This window comes from Melanerpes formicivorus, unplaced genomic scaffold (assembly GCF_026170545.1).
Source record: "Melanerpes formicivorus ecotype bairdi unplaced genomic scaffold, bMelFor1.0.p_v2 SCAF_12, whole genome shotgun sequence".
Classification (NCBI taxonomy): domain Eukaryota; kingdom Metazoa; phylum Chordata; class Aves; order Piciformes; family Picidae; genus Melanerpes; species Melanerpes formicivorus.
Window position 1 is genome coordinate 17,506,950 of NW_027142364.1, and position 22,032 is coordinate 17,528,981.

A 22,032-nucleotide genomic window follows, 5' to 3' on the forward strand; every position below is an offset into this window, starting at 1 on the left:
GCCTCTTAGAAGCTGCAACTAAGGTTCACTGAAACTGTGGAGGAAAAATCCACCTCACTTCATACAGAAGAAAAGAACAAAGACGATAAGAGGGATTTTCAAGTGACTGTAGAGGGTGATCTTGTTAATTGAATTATGTATGGAATGGGCATGGCTTGACAAGAAGCAAGAAAAGCTAATAAAAAGCTTTCTCTCTCCATAAATCTTCACTTCAAGCTGTCAATCTCTTACTGTCCATCTACTAGGTATCATTTATGATGATGACATAATTTTGTGCAGGTGCAGATTTGGCCCTGATTCCAGCAGAATGACAGAAGTCCTATTGTCGCCATGGTAGACATAAACCCTACTTTATACACTAAATTCATCTTAATGTGCAAACAATCTATGAGACATAAAATGTGTTTGGAAATGGCTGGATTGTTGGCCCATTCTGAACCTGTGGCAGACAAGGTGTTTATTTTCTGTGCTGTGGCTATTGATTGTATTGATAGTGGTCTTCTTAACCATGTCCCAATCAGCACTTAGACTTTCCAGAAGACGCATCCTGCCATCCACCTCTTTGTTGATGAGATGGGCACAACTAACATTCACACAGGGATACAGGGTTCAGGAAAGGGCAAGTTGCTGTTTATCACTTTTCTCAAATCTTCATGGATCTCATACTGATGCTTTTTGAAATGGGGGAGGGGGAGGGAAAGTCAGATTTGCAGCTGAGCTCTCAAGGCCCATCATCTTGAACATAGATCTGTACAAAGAATTGGTGAGGATGCTCAGTAAATAAAAATAGCTCTGATCTAAGGAAACCTAAATTATAATTCTAATCAAATATTGACTAAGTATGTAACTGTTGACATTTAACTCCCCTATGCTTTATTTTCTTGTTTACTTATTGGTGCAGGAATTGTGAGGATTAACCAGTTAGTATTCACAGAACATATTTATGGTGTGCTGACGGAAAGCACTGTAGTGATCACTTGTGTATACAAAGAAGGAGCTTACAAACAAAGATTAATCATGTGGCTGGGCTCTGATGGAGAACACTTTGCAGTTCTGTAGTGTGGCAGCAGCCAGCACTTGCCAACAGGCTGAGCCAGGCAGTTCTATACTTAGGGCCAGTACATGGTGAGGGCGTTTTGAAAGAGCTGGCTGCAGGAAGTAACCTTGGATGAAGTTGTGAATTGACTCATAGTTTCATAGTTTCATAGTTTCATTCAGGGTTGGAAGGGACCACAAGGATCATCTAGTTCCAACCCCCCTGCCATGGGCAGGGACACCCCACACTAGATCAGGCTGGACAGAGCCTCATCCAGCCTGCTCTTAAACACCCCCAGGGACGGGGCCTTGACCACCTCCTCGACTCAATAAATACAAGTTTATCTTGGAACTGAGGTTATTGATTGTGTGAGAACAAAGTTTAAGAGATTAAGGAAGTAGCAAAGGAAGTCAAGTGGAGAGCTTGTAACTGTGATATGTCAGAAGCATGGAGTAGATTTGTTCTACAGAAGTGGCACATAGCTCTTTTATATAAACACAGGTCTCAATAGAAATATCCCAAAGAGAGGATAATAGAAGAGAAGGGTTCTAGATGTCCCAGAATGCCATGTCTTGTGATGTTCTATGGTGTTAGCAGAGAGCTGACAGGGAATGGAAAAGTGTGCTAGAAGGTACAGCACATTACATCTTAGAGATAAGCAAGGTGTGAATAAAATTAACAATAGTGAAAGTCCATCAGAGTTTGGCCTTAACTTGGAAGTCAAAACAAGTACCAGCAGTTTGTAGCTGTCCAAACGGACTGGTAGAAGTTAGCCATCCTGTGAGGATTTTACTGTGGAATAAACATGGTCTAAGATGCCCAAATGAATAACTCCTTACCCATATTGCTGGAGCCTCTATGCTGGTGCTTAAGCCTTCTGCAGCAGGCATGGTCAGGTGTTTCACACTCCAGTGGTAAATGCTCTGTCATATCCGAGGGTCCTCACAGTGAACAAAACTGTTCGCTTATGTAAAGCAGCAGGATTTGGAGTCATGAGTATGGCTGCACCACAGCAATGCTTTCCTGCATCCTGTCATTCGCTACATCTTCACCTCAGGGTAACACAGGATTGCACTCTATTGATGGATTCAAAAATCCCTGTCACGTCCAGGACACATGTGCACTGAGCTTGACAGAAGAAAACATTTCAAACAGCCTGCACGGTGGAAGTCCCTCTCCTGGAGAGCAGAGCATTCCACATGCCTATTTTTAGTGGACATAAAATCATTTTGAGGTCACTACCAGGCTTTTCTGAAACAGTCCTCAGCACACCAAAATCTCACCAGTTTCCAGTTTGAGAAAAATAAAGAACCAGTATAACTCTCTCCAGATTTGTTTGCTGCAAAGGAAATGTGCAAAGTGAAGTTTGTTTTCATTAAGATGTAACAGATGTTGGAAAATCACAGGTATCAAGCTTCATAGCAGCACAGCACTGCATTTTTATAACAAGGATCCACAACCTGAAGGAAAATACACCCTCTGAAAAACCAAACTCCTGGTGGTTACAATGTGGTATTTCAGCTCTTCTGCAAAGCAGAGACTATTTTCAGACAGATTTCCACCCCAAACTCTGTCCCTTATCTGCACATGTGCAGCCTCTCCTCATGCTGCCTGGTAGTCACTTGCTTTTCAGTGGAATGACAGCAGTGTCCTTTACTGCTGCCTCCTTGAGGTTTGCTATCTTAATTCTGAAGGTTTGCATGCCTCAAGCTCTGCTGCCTTCTTGTGGGAAGGACTGGGCAGCAATATCTATTTCCAATTTAAGAAAGGAAAGAAGATTTCAACTTTACAGTGGTGATCAAAGTGAAATTCAGAAGCCATGCTGAGATTAATAGGAATGACTTAGAAGATGGAATGAAGACACATGGACAGTTATGATTTAAGGAGTTTCAACTTGCATCAACTTGCTAGAAAATGTATCATAATCAACACTGACTTTTTGTGGCTGTTTTCCCCCTAAAAAAGAGGTGCAACTCAGCTCATTACTTGCCTGGTATCTACTTAAGCCCCCAGCAGGCTGAAATGGATTTTCCTTTCCCCCCCAGACAATCCCAACAGTGAACATGACACAGAAGGCTGATGCAATGGACAGAGTAGCCTTTACCTTCTAGAAATGAGATTTCACTTACTTTATGATTTCTCTGAATACAATGCAGCCAAAGGGGAAGGGCTCCCATTCAAAGAACAAACCTCACTGTGTAACTATTGCCTTGCCCCCAAAGGATGTGAATACATCAATAGTTTATGTGTATTTGATAGGCAAGAATTTAAGGTACAAGTTGGCTCCTTAAGTTCTTATTTAGGTAGATAAATAATAGACTTGTAAAGGGACCAACTGCACTGGTTAGCTGAGGTCTAGCCTACCAAGTTCTGAGATGTCTGAATTGGGGTTAAAATGCAGGCTATCTGCGGGTTTTATGATGAGAGGCGCCTGAAGAGGAGAGTGACACCTTCAGCGCCCGTGTAAAGCTGCATCCTCCTTCCTGCCGGGCTTCATGGTGGCGCTCGGTCGCAGTGCTCAGAGAGGAGAGAGCAGCAACCTGTAGTGGTGCTGTGGTGGGTGGCCTGACTCTTGTTTCTGGTGTTTGACATCACTAAGGAAGCTGGTTTAAGGAAATGGAACCCAAGCTTAGCAGAGTCCCAATAGGAAGAAACTGGGGCTTTTCCAGCATCGTTGTCTAGTGTCTTGTTGAGCCTGGCTGGATGCCGGCGTCCACCAAAGCCGCTCCGTCACTGCCCCCCTCAGCTGGACAAGAGAGAGGAAATGCAATAAAAGGGTCGGCAGCTGGCAGAACCGAGTTGAGATGGGGAAGCGGGTGGGACGCCTTGGGCAGCCGTGTTCTGCTTGAGAAGTGGCGGTTTGTATCCATCCTCTCTGGCCTCCTCCAGCCCATCCCACCGCCCGTGCCAGGGTGACTGCCGCCGCCGGGCGCGGCTCGGCGATCTTTTGGCGCCGCCTGGTGGACGCGGCGGAGGCGCGCGCCCTCTGCCCGGCTGCTGCCTGGCAATGCCGGGGGCAGCGCGCAGAGCCTGCCCCGATCCGGAGGTACAGGGACTTCACCCGGTGCTCAGGGAGGTCAGTGGTTTTATTAAAGCCTGGTTTTGATGTGTTGGGCTTTTGTTATTGAGATATGGAGCAGATCATCTTGGGGGCAATCACGGAGCACCTGCAGGATGGCCAAGGGATCAGGCTCAGCCGGCATGGATTTAGGAAGGGCAGATCCTGCCTCACCAACCTGATCTCCTTCTATGATCAGGTGACTCGCCTGGCGGATGTGGAGCAGGCTGTTGGTGTAGTCTACCTGGACTTCAGCAACGCTGTCTCCCACAGGAAACTCCTGGCCAAGCTGTCAGCCCACGGCTTGGACAGCAGCACTCTGAGCTGGGTCAGGAACTGGCTGGAGGCTGAGCCCAGAGAGTGGTGGTGAATGGTGCCACATCCAGCTGGCAGCCAGTCTCTAGTGGTGTCCCCCAGGGATCAGTGATGGGCTCCATCCTGTTCAATATCTTTATTGATGATCTGGACAAGGGGATTGAGTCCACCATTAGTAAGTTTGCAGACAACACCAAGTTGGGGGCAGGTACTGACCTGATAGAGGGTAGAAGGGCTTTCCATATGGACCTTGACTGGCTGGACAGATGGGCAGAGTCCAACACGATGGCATTTAACAAGTCCAAGTGCCAGGTGCTGCACTTTGGCCACAACAACCCCATGAAGTTACAGGCTGGGATTGCAGTGGCTGGACTGCAGCCAGACAGAAAGGGACCTAGGGGTACTGACTGACAGCTGGTTGAACATGAGCCAGCAGTGTGCCCAGGTGGCCAAGAAGGCCAACGGCATCCTGGCATGCATCAAGAATAGTGTGGCCAGCAGGAACAGGGAAGTCATTGTACTCCTGTACTCAACACTGGTTAGGCCACACCTTGAGTACTGTGTCCAGTTCTGTGCTCCTCAACTCAAGAAGGACATTGAGATACTTGAATATGTCCAGAGAAAGGCAACAAGGCTGGGAAGAGGTCTCGAGCACAAGCCCCCTGAGAAGACACTGAGGGAGCTGGGGTTGTTTAGCCTGGAGAAGAGGAGGCTCAGGGGAGCCTTATTGCTGTCTACAACTACCTGAAAGGAGGTTGTAGACAGGTGGAGGCTGGTCTCTTCTCCCTGGCAAACAGTGGCAGAACGAGAGGACACAGTCTCAAGCTGTGCCAGAGGAAGTTTAGGCTTGTATTGAGGAGGAAGTTCTTCACAGAAAGAATAACTAGCCAATGGAATGTGCTGCCCAGGGCAGTGGTGGAGTTCATCCCTGTAGGAGTTTAAAAGATATGTAGATGCAGTGCTGAGTGACATGGTCTAATGGTGACCTGGCAATGTTGGATTAACAGTTTGACTCAGAGAACTTAAAGATCTCTTCCAACCAAAACAATCACATGATTTTATGTTATTCTTGTGGGGGGAAAAAAAGTGCTAGCATTAAAACTGGTGTGAGACCTAATCTTCAGAGCAGTTCTTATTTAATTTTGTACTCTGGCTTACAAAATCCCAAACACATGTTCTGACTGTTCCATTTTAAACCAAAAGAAGGATGAAAGTGAAATATGACAAAGAAAAAGCTGAGGTATGTATTTAGCTGCTTTCCCCATGCATTCTTATAAGTGGTGCCCTGAAGTTTAAGTGCAGTGAAAGCATATTGTAAGAAATTCACAAAGCTTTAGAGAGGTAATTCTGAGTTGGGTTCTGACAAGTACTGGCTGCCTTTCAGCAATGGAGTTTAGTGTTTGTCTCATGCCTAAGCTCACAAATAACTCTGTAGTGGGTCTTCTAAATATCATAAACCCAGCTCTGAATGTCTCTAGCTTTAGTTGGGTATATTAGAGTCCTTCTGTGCCTTGTAAGGACTGTGTTTGGCCTGTAATTAATGAGTGCAAGAAGGGTTAATTATTGCTATTATGGCTATAATTATTTTTAAGGCACCTAGACAAAGTGCTTCCCTGCTGAATTGACATTATCATGCTTTAGTTGGCACATGTGCATCTGAAAGCATATGGGCTCTGTGCTACTCTGCGAGCATAAACAAAACATCTGTGCTCTTCTGTTATTCTCAGCTTAAAGTTGCCATTTTCCCCTTCAGTCACATACAGAGGTTCAAAGCAGGCAATAAATATGCTGCAGTTGTTGGGTGTCAAGAGTAGGGCTGGGCAACTCGCTGCTGCATTGGGCTGATTCTGCCACTGAAAAATGAGCACCTATAAATCAGAAGCCTCTGTTCCGTGTCTGGTCACAGCAGCCTGTTTTTAACTTCCATTACATGAAAGAAATGTAGTCATTGCAGGTAGGTGTAGAGCTCTGTGTGGCTGAAATACTTTATCATCCAGTTTGCATACAAGGGAAACGGTAGCAAAAAAAAGAGGTGTGCTGGTAAGAGAACTCAGCTCTGCTATGCAGCGTTAACCCATGCCAGTGCTCCGTATCATAACTATTTGCCTTCTTTGTACTTCTTGATGAATCACAATATGAAAACAACATCACAATCTAGTGATTCTGTTCCTGTGTTTCTAGGAATGAGGAAGGATTTTTCAGTGAAAGAACTAACTTCTGTCATAGCTCCTCTCTGGGCCAAAGGGAGAAAAGATTCCCCCTGGGCTCTGGCTAAAGGTCTCAGGGAGGTGCAGTCATGAAATCCTGTTCAAAAGGAGTATCTAACAATGGTGCTCATTGCCACTCTGGTGTGACTTTCTCTAGCCCTCTTTTTTCCTCTAATTTAAAAAAGTTTTCAAAGTCTGTTGTGTATTTTGGACAGAGAATAGCAGAACACATGAAACAGTTTATGGGCTGGTGGCAATCATTTTCTTCTTCTCCATGTGTGTAACTGCCAAGTGTTCCCCTTCAGCCAGCGCAATGCCTCTGAGATCTGTCTCTCTGCTTCTGGAGCCGAGAGTCTAACTGTTCTTTTTTGACACCAAATCTTTTTCTTCATTCAAAATCTATCTCCACAGTGTGGGAACAGTCCTGTGCCACTCACTCTGTAATCAGAGTCCCATGGGGTTTTGGTCTGGGCTTTCTAAACACTATTTATTGCTTTGGATGGCAGCTTCTATTCTGCCTGTGAAGCTGTTCCCTTAAAGGAACTTAATGACTCCTTATGTTTAACCACCAACTTTAATAAGGCCTGGGATAGTCACCCAATCCAAAACCTGCTAAATGTTGGCCATGAATATCTATCACAGTAACATTTGTGGTCATAGTCTAAGGGTCATAGTCATAAATGAGGTCTCCATGTTAGTAGACAATGTGTGTGGAAGGACTGTCCATACCCCAGGGATTTGTGAGCTCGGTGTAACAGATGAGAAAATAAGCAGTTGCAGCTGGGAGTGGATTGCTGACTATATGACTGTCAGGAATTGCTTAAGCTTTGGTTTATATGAAGTGAGAAAGTGCAAAAAGTATTTGAGGTGAAATCTACTGGAATATTGACAGTGAATTTAATTAGTCTTATATGCCACTAACATAATGAAAAGCATTTGAATGTCTAAAACCAGAAAACAAGGCAAGTTTTGCTAGGACAGAGGTCTGTCTTGCCTGCCTGCTACGGGAAGCTGAAAGTTTGGAAGTTCATCATACAAGTTATGTCCTGCCTCTTCAGCGGAGGAGGAAACACCTCTGGGTGCCTGGGAGAATTGACAGGCGCAAAAAACACCACAGTGAGGAATAGATTGAAAGTCCTGGCACAAGTCCTTTACTGATGGGGCATGGGACAATTTTTCCCTTGAGATAATGCCTGAATTTGACCAGTGTGTGGCCTGAGTGTGTTTGAAAACCTGAATCACCCAGAGCTGTAGGACTCTGCCGTCTTGCTCAGGCAGAATGTTCACAATAATCAGGGATGAGCCATCACAATGACTGCCACCGCCTAGAAAGGAGTGTCGGGGCATGAGATGTGTCCTGAATTGTCACACTGCCAAAGATCTGCTAAAGATCAGGGAGTTTGGATTTCCGAGTGCTTTGCTTGAGCCGTTATGAAGTGCAGCAGAGGCCCCCATGCCCACGAGAGGGAGCCGTTGGATTACTTTATGCCATTCTGTATTTTCCCTGCAAGGACAAATCCCTTGCACACAGGAAGGCAAAATTCTGCTCTCAACAGTCAAGCTAAATATACTGTCAACATTTTGGATGAGAGCAACAAGAAGAATGTTCATGCTTTAGGGAACCATTGTGTGGAGTTTCAACGGAATCTGCTCTTACATAATCAGTGTGTGGGTCCAGGGCAGCCCAAATAGTTTCTAAATATGCAAACTACAGAGAACACTGATTTAAAAAGAAGGAAAGAAAGGAAAGGAAACATAAACCTTGAAGTGGATGGAATTGCCCCATCCATCATCACTCAGCTTCATGGCACGCCTGACTGATTGGCAAGAGAAGCAAATGTGTCAAAGCCATCTTCTGTTGGCAGACAGCCCTGCTATGCTGCCCCAGCAGCTTTTCTTCAGCATTCAGCCAGGCTGGTCATGCAGCAGAAGCAGGTTACAACATTGCTAAGTCCTCCTTTGCCAGGACTCTCATTTCAGTTTGTGAATGCTTGCTTGGCAGTCCTCATACCACCAAGGTAGCCCCTCCCTCAGCACATGGGGGAAGCTTGGTAGCGGTGGATCTGCTGTCACAGGAGGTCCCAGGGCCAAATCATGGCTTTGGTGGCTCTTCTCCACACTGCTCAATAGCATGGGTTTCAGGCACAAACAGGATGTGTTGGGGACAAGCAGTGACAGGTGAAAGCAGGTCAGCTGCAGCAAAAGTAACATCACAGAAGGTGGGTATCAAATACGGGAACCAGGTGACCAGACTTTGAGCACCGGACCTAGAGTCTGTCTTCACACCTTTCTTTGCCCTCAAGTGCTGGCTTGGCTGCTGCAATTTCAGCTGTGATGGAAGAGTGGGAGGAAGAATATTCCATTCTCATCTCTTCTAGTTCTTGCACAGGCTTTGTGAACTTGCCAGCAGAGAACAGAGAGAGGCTAGCTCCTCAAAGAACTTGTTGAAACTTCTCAAATGCAACAACATTCTGACAGATAGTAAAACACAGCATTTATGAGGGTTTTCACTTCCCACTCAGCATATTTTTACTGTCTTTACCTAGTTGTTTCTCAGATTGGGAGTTACAAGTTATTTAAAAGGAGTAGGACAGGCATGAGAAGAACTTATGTACATGTTCTGTGGTGCCAGGGGGTTGGGCCTGATTTTAATAGAGTTGGTCTGGTGTGTTTCAGTACTGTGAAAGAGGATTGTCCTGTCTTGTCTACCACAAGAAACTAAACATTGTTTGGAAGCTCTTAATCTCATGTCTAGCTTCTCTTACAACATTGTACATAGTTCTACTTAAAACAGGTGGCAACTCACAATGGCACTAAACAAATATATCATGTCATTTATGGGAAATAATTTCAGTCCAAGCATAGTAAATTGCCTGTAAAGGAATTTAATTTGGTAGCATTCCTCCCTCTCGAAGGAATCTCTCTTCAAGGTATTTCTCATGAATGTACTTAACTCTCTTCCAAAACTTCACTTCAAAACTTGTTCTGAGGCTTTTTGTGTGCAAACAATTAGTTTAGTCACATTTAGAAGGATGCAGCAGCAGAACAATAGCAATTGCTGAGGTTATTTCGGATGGTCTTGCAACCACTATTGAAGACATTGTGCCTTGGTTAAAAAAAACCAACCCAGTACTTAAAACAAAAACAAAACCAGAAGCATGTAATTTCCTTTCTTTCTCCCCCCTTTTCTGTGTGTATTTCTGTTTAACTCAGGGCAAGAATTTTATAATATTCTTTAAGAAAAACAAAAAAAAGAAGAACTAAATAAAAATGGCATGAACTCCTGAAAGCATGGATTTGTGTATAGGCTTTCTCTGTAAATGAAGCAAGCATTCTGTGTCCTAGGTAGAATCTGTCTGCTCACCTGCATTTCTGTTACCTCCATGCGCCCCCACTTGTCTTTTGCCTTCTTTTGTCTAGGAACTGAATGTCTTATGCCATGTTTCTGTTGGAGCCATGTGTGCCTGAGGCATAAAACACGGCACAGAACGGCGAGGTTTCCCCCTCTGCCTGCCTTCAGTCCCCAGCCATCCAAGCTTTGTTCTCATGGTTGTCACCATTTCACCAGAGCCTTTTGGTGTTTGTAGAGCCTTACGCAGTATATTGCACTTACTGTACCTGTATAGTATCTTGTCTGTATACTGTATGTATATTCACCCATGTATGTATGTATAGGATGTTTATATAGCTCTGTATATGTATGTGTGTTCCTCCATAGTCTTTCACTGGAAACCTGTGGTTATTCCTATACATTCTGTGTATGCCAAGTATAAAGAGGTACGAATGCCAGCACTCACTTTTGATAACCTTGATAACTTTTCTTCTCATTTTGTCTTGTTAAACAATGAAAATAAAAACATCATGTATTTTAAATGAGAACTTTAAAAGATGTTTCTTTTTCCCAATGATAAGGTTTCTCCTTCTTCAGGAAAAAAAACACATATCAAACAGGTCCACAATTGCCAAGATATTTGTGTTTCTCCTGACAGGCTTCTGTGGCAGAACAGCCAACACTGCGTGGTTTTGGGGTTTCTGTATATCTTATACTGGTTCAGAGCTCCTAGATTCAGAAATGTCCTTAACCAGCTGGACTTTGGGACACTATGGACTTGCAGTAAATTTGAGAGGTGTCTCTAACAATCTGCACATATAAATGCTGAATATAGGAAGGCCTTAGGCTGGATAAAAAAAGCTTCTGCAGTACAGGAGAGCCTTAGGAATGGGTGAAAATATCATGTAGTACGAGTCAACTTTATGGGAACATTACAGACACTATTTGTCAGACCTCACACGCTCTGCAGTCCACAGTAACATATAATTGTCTGCTGTTTAGGCATTTGTTAATGCAGCTAACAATAATTTATTAGCCCTTTTATACATTATTCTTATTCACCACCCAACTGTAGGAAGGCTCAGCTATCTGGCCTTGAGGCAGCAAAGCACTGACTTATCTTAAACACTAAAAAATCCCTGTAAATCAAGGGAGTGATGGATACAGATTTTCCAGCTGAGCATGTGTTTGTTATTCACTGAGTTGGAGCTTCAAAGATAATCATAAGTGTTTCTCTATGAAACCCAGCAGTGATAAATGTGTCTCCTTTCCAGTTAATTTTATCTTTGTATTAGCTTCTCCAGCTAAACCTGTCTCAGTGTGCAGTGAGTTCCTGCAGCAGAGTGGCAGCAGCTACTCAGAAAACTCTCAGCAGACAGAGCTTTGTGCAGGAAGTACTGGGGAACAACTAGGATGGCAAAGCCACTTCTAAAACAGCCTTCACTCCAACTAAAATCACATAGCAAAAACTCATTTTCCTTTTTTGATTTAAACTTCCATGGTTAAACTCTGACCTCACTCATGTCAACAACAAATTCCTGTTTTGCTTATAAGCTGTAAGTAGAATGTTCAAGGAATGTTTCTCCTCACCAGAGAATAGGATGGGGAAAGGACATGTTCTACTAATGGAGCTCAGTGTTTATGGGCCAGAGGCCTGATCTTAAACCTTTGCAAGTCAGTGGCAGTTACTGGACTTGTGGGTTGGCCTGTCTTCTCTTTCAGTCTGGAAAAGCACATGTGCTATCTGGGGTTTATCATTCTGAATACATAATTCACAGTAGGGGAAAAAAAAGTGTGATAGCAATATGCATTTTTAAATTAATATTGGTCACATACCAGGTTTTGCTTTATTCCTGTGCCTGACTTTAAGCCAGAAACATATCAGAGTAAACCAGCATTTTGTTACTGGTTGACAGTTTGTAACATGAAACTGAATTGCCCTTCCTCTAGAAATGGTTATTTGCTTTTCAACCCTGCTTTGGACATCTGACCTTGAATCCTCCCCTGGGCTCAGTCAAGTTTACCTGGTGACTCCATGCATGACAGCCTGTGAGCAAAGCCCTGGTTCAGCAGTCAGTGCCAGTGGGTTAGTGTGCTCAGTCTTCTCAGTGAGTTCATGCTGGTCCCCTGTCACAGGCTTTATCAGACAGTGCTGTCCTTTCGGAGATCACCTTGCAAAGAGATAAACAGGAACAAGGTTCAGGAACAGCTGCTCCCAGTGAATCCCTCTTTCCAAAGCATATGAGTGCCAGTCTCAGTTCCTTGCTGGTATCTCAGCTACTCCTCCTATCAGGAAACCATGCTTGGATTAGATTTGGGTATTACATTGTTTAGCAGTTCCTGACATGAGTGAAATGCGGTGCTGGAGGGATGCAGCAGATGCAGTACCTCATGTGAAGGCAGGCTTTTATGTGTTTGGATTCTTTGAAGCTCTCAATACAGTTTATAACTCCAGCACCTGTTTGTTAACTGTATTTAAAAGTGGAGTTAGAAAGCAATCATAAATTTGAGATACCTGTCTTTAATCATGCTTTTATGCATCTTTAAAAGATGTGACCACCCACAAGAATATGATCATCTCCTTACAGTGCTGTTTTCAGTCATGCTCTCCTAGTTTTTTCCCTCTGTACAGCCAACACAATACTTGAGAAATTGCATTCAGTCTAAGAAAAGTATTGTTGAGTCAATTTCACCATCAAGAAAGGAGAAACTTAAGAGCATATTTCAGAATCTCTCATCTGTAAAGCAGCTTCACAGTCTGTAACTAAGGTACTTGTGTACTTCGATCACCTATCACAAAACAAGAGGAACTGAAAGCACTAGGCCTTTCAGTACTGAAGCATGCTCTCCCTCCATATATTCTTGTGACAGTTTTACAGTTTATTTTTAAATTACCCTTGTGTGCATTTGCTTGAAAATGCCAGAGAAATGAAAAGATTTGGAGACTTTGCTGGCAACCTAGTGTGGTGAGGGCCTTCATTTGTCACAGCAACGACAGTTAGTTAAATCCTGAGTCCCAGCACTGACTTGAGTAGTAAGAGTTCTGAAGCTCACATGTGTGTTTTTGGCTTGGAAAGCAATGAGATCAAATAAAATGGTGAAACTAAAGAAGTTTGTGGGGCCCCCACATGTCACATTTCATAACCTTAGGATGGGACACAATGTCCACTTTCTCTTAGTTTTGGATTCTTCCAAAGTCTTGGCCTCATTTCTGCTCAACATCTGGGTTCTTCCTAGCCTCTGGTAGGTGTTCAGAAGCAGTATCTGAGAGCCTGCACCCTGCTGTCTTCAGCTCCTTTGTGCATGAGAGCTTTTGCAGCCTGCAGTCATTGATCTGGAGGAGGAAAGAATCCCGTCCACCAGCAGCTCTCACTGCGCCCTGCCACCTCTTAAGGCAAAAGGGAATGGGGCTGTGCATCTCGGTCAGAGATTCTAGGAGCTGGCAGCTTTCCAAAACTGCCATGATTTGGAGTGAGAAATGCTAATTACAGGTGTGTTGTACTGTAGACACGGTCACAGGCAGGGCCACCTGTAATGGTCATTGAGGTCACTGTCTCAGACTGTCCCCCTGTTTTAAGGCTGATTCATAAGCAGTTAAGGCATAGATGCAGAAGAGCTGCAACCTCCAGCAAGAGGGAGAGGTGTGGAGACAGTTAGAAAACTCTGAAGGAATCTAGAACATCAGAGTGCTACCCTGCAGAAGCTGTACTGTAAAATGCAGATAGAAGATGTCTGTGTCACAGACCTCTAGCCAAGTGCTCTGTCCTGTGACTGACCTAATACAATATTGAATTATCCTTTCTGTTTACAGGGAATAACTGGATGTAGTGTGGTGTGTTGCTTGAGCTCTGTATTCACTGCTTAAAAAAGGATGTAGATTAAGCTTTGATTTATCATGAGCAATCTCAATAGCAGGTCCATTGCATAAATGAGATGCATGAGAATACTTTGCATGCAAGCTACCTTTACAGGCTCTTACTTTAAATATACTGGCATTTACAGGGTGTGTTAACTAATGATATATCAAGCAGACATTTCAGATGGTTGGTTGGTGTTTAAAAGCAAGCTTAGGTGAGAAGAAAACATTTTGAAATAAGAGACTAATGCAAGGTCAGGAAGATATACAGCTAGGCTGATCACCACTATCAAAATAGAATAGAATAGAATAGAATAGAATAGAATAGAATAGAATAGAATAGAATAGAATAGACCAGACCAGACCAGACCAGACCAGACCAGACCAGACCAGGTTGGAAGAGACCTTCAAGCTCATCACGTCCAACCTATCATCCAACACCACCTAATCAACTAACCCATGGCACCAAGCACCCTGCCAAGTCTCCCCCTGAACACCTCCAGTGATGGCGACTCCACCAGCTCCCCGGGCAGCCCATTCCAATGGGCAATCACTCTCTCTGTGTAAAACTTCCTCCTGACCTCCAGCCTGAACCTCCCCTGGCGCAGCCTGAGACTGTGTCCTCTTGTTCTGGTGCTGGCTGCCTGGGAGAAGAGACCAACCTCTGCCTGTCTACAACCCCCCTTCAGGTAGTTGTAGAGAGCAATAAGGTCACCCCTGAGTCTCCTCTTCTCCAGGCTAAGCTGCCCCAGCTCCCTCAGCCTCTCCTCATAAGGCTTGTGTTCCAAGCCCCTCACCAACTTTGTTGCCCTTCTCTGGACATGCTCCAGCAAGTCAACCTCCTTCCTAAACTGAGGGGCCCAGAACTGGACACAGTACTCGAGGTGTGGCCTAACCAGTGCAGTGTACAGGGGCAGAATGACCTCCCTGCTCCTGCTGGCCACACTGTTCCTGATGCAGGCCAGGATGCCATTGGCCCTACTGGCTGCCTGGGCACACTGCAGGCTCATGTTCATCCTACCATCAACCAGCACCCCCAGGTACCTCTCTGCCTGGCTGCTCTCCAGGCACTCTGACCCTAGCCTGTAGCACTGCATGGGGTTGTTGTGGCTGATGTGCAGAACCCGACACTTGGATGTGTTCAATCTCATGCCGTTGGATTCTGCCCATCTGTCCAGCCTGTCGAGGTCTCTCTGCAGAGCCTCTCTGAAAGCAGGAGGGTTAAATTCATCATTTAAGCTAGCTTTATCAATAGCCTCAGCAATACTGCAAGGGTTACCAGAAAATTCAAGGCATAGCAGTGTGTGCAGTGCTGGCTCTGTGTAAAACGACTGTGACATTTAGTAATTGGAAGCAATGAATCGTAAAACTGGAGGTCTGGAATCAAGGGTGATGAAGGTTTATTCACCATTTGCTAATTTAATTCTAGGGTAAGTATTAATTGCCTGTAATCTTGGATCTTCTGGAATTCCTGGAGTTCCAAAGGTTCTTGTCAGTTGTTTTGAAGTGGCGGATCAGTCAGGCCATACAGCGTAAGACTTTAATGAGGCTTCTAATGAGTCCTGGGTTTGAAAACGGGTGTCCGGAGTTTTATTCCAATACCGCACTGTAGGATTACATTAAGTGGTAGAACAGTTCTTGCAGGGACCCTTGTTTTGCATTATTTCTGTAGTAGCATCATTTGTAAGAAAACAAATTTCCAGAAGTTTAGAAATTTAGAGCAGTGTGAATCGAACCTTTAAGCACAGCAATGTGAGTGTTCCAATAACTCTAGAATGAGACACGTGCAGTTTCGTAAGTGGAAATAGCGGATGTCAGTGAATTCTTTTAATGTCAGGTAGAGGGTAAGATTACAAAGTGCTCCTTCCCACCCAACTGTTTTGTCAAAATTAAGATGCATGTGCAGGGGGAATTCTTTCCCAAGGGCTTAGAGGGAAAATAGAGGTGTTACTTGCATCCCTTAAAAAGGATTCGTGGAAGGCCAGAAATAGTAGTATGTATAGTGCTGAGCACCTTGAGTGTGCTTGTGAATGCACAGGCTCGTTCTGATGTGGCTGCTGATGTCACAGAACACCTTCTAGAGAACACTTTGGACACTTCAAGAGAGGAATTTGCAGTTATGTTATCCTGTGTCCTTGGGGAGCATTGCCATGCACTACAAATCACATGAGGAGTGTCTGCTTTCACAGCTCACCTTGCACATCCTGCGTGCACCTGAATGTGCTGTTGCTTTTAATTACTTCTGTGTTAATAATCAATTGTTGTTTTGAATTTAACAGTCACAGGAGAACAGGTTAACAGTACAGAGCTGTATGAACAACTAACTATCCTGGGCCAAATTCCACTGTCTTTTTTGTCAGTATTATTCCAAACAGGAAATGCCTACAGATTTAGCCTGTAGCTCTACCCACACTTACTGACTCTGCAGCCATCGGAAGTGACACCATTCAGCTGCAGTGCAATGGTTAGTGAAAGAAATCTTGCCCAACAGAATTTCCCAAGTGACCTACCAAAGACTTTTTTAATCATTTGAGGGATTTTTAATTAGTTGCTTGAACAAACTGCAGTCAAAATCTTAGATCCATGAAGTTAGCCAGTATATTCCTGTGGGCTTCATATGGGTGAGAATCTCACTGCTCAGCTTTGCTGAAATCCGATTCTGGCTGAACTTCTGCCGTGGACAACTCCCCTTTCATGAACATGTGCTAAGAGGACTTCTGCGTCAAGCTAAGAGTATCAGATAGCAGATCATGAAGTAACTGCTGCTGCTTAACATAGCCCTCCACCACTTGCACCCGTGGCACACAACTGCCTTCAAGGAGTGGGATTTCACACCCTCCTGAGTGGAAATGCCGTACCCTGGCCCATGGTTGGGGCCCATCTGTACCTGAGAAAGTGCCGTCAATGGGAAAGAGAGTTTGGAAACTCCTGTCTGAGAGCAGGCAAGAGAGAGGGAGGACCTTTTCCTCCCCAAGGATGGTAAGTGGCTTTCAGAAAGCCTTTCTTCTTCACTTGCTGTAGCCTGCCCAGACAAAGCAGCATGCTTGGTTCTGCTGAATGGTATGTAGCACTGCACACACCCTGCACTGAAAGAGGTCGCTTTGGTTACAGATGCTAGAGACATTTCTGATAAACTTCTCTAAATGCTGATGATTTTTTTTATTTCACTATACTTTGGATTGGTTTCACTTTGTTACAGCCTCACGTGAGCTGCTGGGCTTTCATTTAACTGTCTTATGCAGCTGTCACAAAGAAAAGGGAGTTTGCACCTGACATCCATGATCACATATGTGTGATGTGATCCCTCTTGTCTATAAATGAAGTCAGCCTCTCTGCCCTTTCAGCAGGAGATGGAGGCACTCACAAGGGCCATAAGACAACTGCATCTTCCTCAGCCTCCAACCACTGCAGTTTCAGCACAGCTGTCCCTCAGCACCAGGAATTAGCATGACTCTTTTTACTACCTACGCTCTGCCCCTGGAGCTTGACTTTGGTGGAGCAGAATCGTTCCTGACCCTTGCCCTTCTCTGGTCCCATTGCAGGCAGGAGCAGAGGCCATTACATGGGGCTCAGTTCGAGACAAGAGGGTATGAGTGGAACTTCAGTAGTACTTGTGTCTTTTTAGCAAGAGAGAACGTTGTCTGTATGACTGTGTAGCTATTTGTGTCATAAAGAAGCAAGTAAAAGGTATCACACCTGAGAGAGTTCCAAGCCTGGTGCTGAGGATCTTTCACTTTATGTTTCCAGTCCTGCTCGCAGGTTTTTCTTTTCACCCCCATCCCTCATGTTTTCATTTGGAAACACTATCCTACATGGGATCATTTGCTTTGTGTGTAACTTACAGATTGCATATTTTCTCAGCAGCATACACGTAAGTTATGTAGCAGAGCTCTACATGTGCACAGTACTGAAGCACTTCACCTGCTGCCCATTATGGTGAAAGTCCAGTTCCTGAAGGGCCAGAAAGTCTTGTATCATATTGTGAATAGTCACCAAACAAAAGAGACAAGCTGTTTGCTCTGCTTGGTGACCACAGCTAGCAGGTGTACAAAGTTATGTCCATCAGTTGCTGCTCAGTTGCAGTAGTGGAAAATATTTTCTTCTCTCTTTTTTTCATCTGTGACTATACTCTCTTTGCCAAACCAAACTATCCTGATTAGTTAAGAACTTTGTTCATTTGCATTTATTTTTCTTGCTTTATACTCGTGTGTCTTGAGCACTTTCATGGATCTGCTGGTGCAGGCTGCCATGTCCCAATGCTGACAGGACCTGCTATGGCATCATTCTTTGGGCAGTGGTGAGGGTGCCCATGGCCAGGGTCCAGCCTGCGCCAGGGCCATAGAAAACAGAATTATTCTGCTGTGATACCAGGGAGTTCCTGGCAGCATGAGTCAATGTCTGTTCCCCAAAGCCTGTTTTGTGTTGTCCCTGGGATTATGAGCTTTTCAAATGTGGTAGAGAGCTACAGCATGTACTGACCTCTGGTTCCAGAACCCGTCCTCTAAGAGCAATGGAACTGTAGATGTTCTGACCATCAAACCTCTGCTCCAAGACAGATCTGGGATCTAGCTAAGGGCCATCTAATGTAAGCAATACTGTTATTTGCAAGCCATCAGGACTGCTGCTTATCTTTCTGAAGTACTTCAAACTTTCAGTCCTGTGAGGTAAGAAAAAATGAAGATAGGCTCACCTCTATTGGAGGCACCCATCCACAAAAATACTTCAGTTGCACTTTGCAGAGCAGGGAACTAGTTGGTCTAGTTTGTTTCTTAGATCTTCAGAAAGCATTAAAACACTCACCAAAAGCAGTATTTTTTTTTACTTAGAAAGGTTTTCTTGGACAAAACGTTCAGCGTTGTTCTGAGGATGTGCAACAACTTGTTCTTTTTTGTTAGTTGAAAGATAGTTTTACAGTATTGCCTCTTGTCTGTAGCACTGCCAACACTGAATCTGAGAGTGTGTTATAGAGCTTAATAAAATTCACTTCCAGTGTTTGGGTAATAAAAATAGCAGAAAAATAAGGGCAAATAGGAAAAGGATAATGGCAACATAGACTGGTTTGTCCTAAGGCCTTCAGAAAGCTGGTGATCAAAAGCATACTGAAGAATTTGGTTTTGTGTGGTGGAAGAACTTTCTTACCTTTTCTTGTTCAAGTGTGGAACTTTAAAGATTTTTGGGGAAAAAAAAGAATAATGATTAACAAATAATGAAAGGGTTAGGGTGTTTACCAGGAACTGGGGAGACACCTTTACCTATACTTGCATTCAGACACATTGAAGTGAGAGAATTTATCTAACCACTCTGTGTTTCTCTATGGTTCTAACACACTGGGTCTTCTCACAGATTTTAGTGCCTGCTTAAGTGCAAGAATTTGGGCCTACCCCCAGTCTAGGTGAATGTCCAAGCTTCTGGGCCTTGGGATGGTGTTTTCCTTCACTCTTACTCTGATTTACAGGGGGAAGGGAAAAAAAAAAAAAAAAAAGGAAAAAAGGGGAAAAAAGCCTGTCTTAAACCAGGGATAATTGAATGAGTAAAAATTCAATACAAATTCATGTACAACCAGGAAATGTCATCCTTCAAAGGCAGTTATGTGACATAGTACCTGATATGCATCACAGAGTCTCCAGAGATCTCTTCTTACCATCCTACCGACCATTGGCTGCTGGCTCTTTCTTCTGTTTTCAGTAAGAACAGGCTGTGGGCCAAGACTTTTGGTCAAAACCCACTTTGCTTCCCCTGTCCTGTGTCCCCTTGGCTGTTACATCTAATGCTGATGCATTCTGTGCCTGTCTGCTACATCTCCAGCTGCAACCGAGCTCTGACACAGTGCAGTATGAGTACTGCTTCTAATGTGCTGTGGAATCTTCCAGGAACAGGAGAGCTGTATAGCTGTATGATGTGATGAATGCTCTAGGGTTTTTTTCCCCCCCATAAATTAAGTTGTAATATCATTATTTTTTGTGCCTCTTGCACTGAACAAATCCCCTGTTATGATATATCAGCATTATTAACAACATGGTCATGGCCAGCAGAGCAGGTTGAAGCCAGAAAGGAGGGAGGATATGAAAAATATTAGTGCTGCAACTAAGTGTGAGCACCATTAGTTCAGTCACAGGAAGGATTGGTCCTAAGTCTGCAGCGTTAGACACATTAATGTTAAAAACCTCAGTGGCCCTACTGAAGTCATTGAGGGCTAATGATGTGATTAAAGATCTGTGTGAGGACTGGCTTATGAGCCTTAGCTCCTGTCATTTGTCTAGGACACACTGAAAAGTTAGCTAACACTCTTTGAGCAACACAATTTTTGTCATATCTGTAGTTTATTGAGATACAAATGGGTGATTCCCTCTCAGGTCTGTCTTGCAGCTTTGAGGCATGCACCCTTGTTCAGCACATTTTCGTTCTCTTGCATGTCAACACCAGAACTGGACAAAACTATCAAATAAAACCCTTTAACATTTGTTCTCACTTTTAAGTGTTTTTTCCCCAAGCCTTTCAACATCATATGTGTTCACTTAGTCTGTTTTAGCAAAGGGCTTTGCACATACCGGCTCTGCATGTTCATGCTTCAAAGGCCATCACCTGAATGCAGTTACAGAAGGGGAATGTACCATGCAGACAGTACATCTAAGAAGATGCTGGTGTGAAGGACTTAGCTATCAAAGAAAAACAACATTAAGAAAATCACAAGTAGTCTTGGAAATCTGTGTCTAGGAAAGCAGAAAAACCTCAAATTATTCACAATAACTGATTCACCAACTGCAACACAGTATGGTGGCTAGAATAAAAAAGGATTTTGGAGCTGCCTACACCCAGTTTTATTTTAGGGGCTGTTTCGTGGGGGGTGGCAGAGTGTTTGTCTAACTGATACGTTCAGCAACACCATTTCTATCTTAGGGAAGTTGCAACTGGTGTGTTAGAGCTTAGTGTGTCAAAATTGTACTCCTGTCCCCTGATCCCATGAAGGAGGTTAGCTACCAGAAGACACCGTGTTGTCAAGAGCACTGCCTGTGTACAACGATGAACATGGGGGTGATGTGGATGTAACATCCTCACAGTGACTGTGGTACATGCTGTGGGTGGTACTTGAGGTGCATGGTGGCTGTAAGGACCTGGTGTTGCCACATGCTTTGTTTGCTCACATGATGGGTTATAAAAGAGGAGGCATTTCCTGATGCCTGGAAGAGGAAACCTGCACTCAAACACCGGTGTCACCAAATCCAGCCCAGAAACTGGTGTGCAGCTGTATGTGGTGAATACGTTGTGTCATTAATTGCGTGCAGACTGTGCCCCTGTCCCACTCCACTTAGGAGGACCCAGCCAAAACGAAGACATTGCTGTGTAAGTACTAACACATCAATTATAAGTAGAGTAGCACAAACTCAGCCTTGGGTAGAGCTGAGGTGGAGCCAGGGGGTGGGAGGAGTATCGCTGGTCCAGTAGGCAAGGTTTGGGCCAGACATGGGCACCCAAAGAGAGGAAGTCTCCCACCTTGGTGAATAAGATGCCTCATACCTGCCTGCACTAAATATTAGATCACTCCTGAAGTAAAAAATAAGTATTTGATTAGGAAAAGCAGGCAGGGCACACTTGCAGAAGACTTTTAGCTCAGCAATTCAGATTGCAGATATATTCTCTGCGTAATTCTAAATCCATGAGAACACTCAAGAGCAAAATTCATGTTGTGGTTTAAACTTGTTTTACTCACAGTACTATCTGATATATAAGGTAAGTGTGGATTTATTTCAGGATAAAGGCAATTCTTTCTGGAATTCTTTTATCCCATGTCACTCCTTAAAAGCTTCTTTTTCCACAAAGGTATTTAAAAAGATTGGCACATTTCTGTATTCTGTTTATTTTCCTGTATGAATACAGAACAAGACTCCTCATTCTTTCTCTGTACTTGTTAATCAAGTGCCTATTTTATTATTACCTTTTTTGGTGGTAGTTTTGATCATGTTTATATCTCTTGCTTTGTTTCCAGCTATGAATCTAAACATTTTTCTCTATTTATCAATAATCCCTAAATATGCTTCCAGCTGACCACAAAAACTACTGAGATCAATTGGAGTTTCTATTCTGGCTTCTAAGTGAGTCCCCAGCTCTAGGAACATGCCCATACTTGGCATTCTAAAATTTGCAAACAGAAGGCATATGCATTATTAAAGTACTGAAATAGTCTTAATAATAAAAATTCATTTCTCCCATGAATCATAAAACACTGCCAAA

General features: G+C 43.8%; 1 protein-coding gene across 4 annotated transcripts in view; it reads left to right on the forward strand.

Annotated features, from left to right (window-relative positions):
• The window catches only part of NYAP2 (neuronal tyrosine-phosphorylated phosphoinositide-3-kinase adaptor 2), a 138,274-nt gene that overhangs the window by 112,799 nt on the left and 3,443 nt on the right, over positions 1 to 22,032 (forward strand). The window contains exon 7 of one of the 4 annotated variants that reach the window (XM_068145513.1): positions 8,128 to 8,340. The exons of the other annotated variants lie outside the window; for them this stretch is intronic. Coding sequence (XP_068001614.1) covers positions 8,128 to 8,181 — 54 coding nt within the window. The 3' untranslated portion in view covers positions 8,182 to 8,340. Of the gene's footprint in view, positions 1 to 8,127; positions 8,341 to 22,032 lie in introns of those variants that run through there. 4 annotated transcript variants of the gene reach the window in all.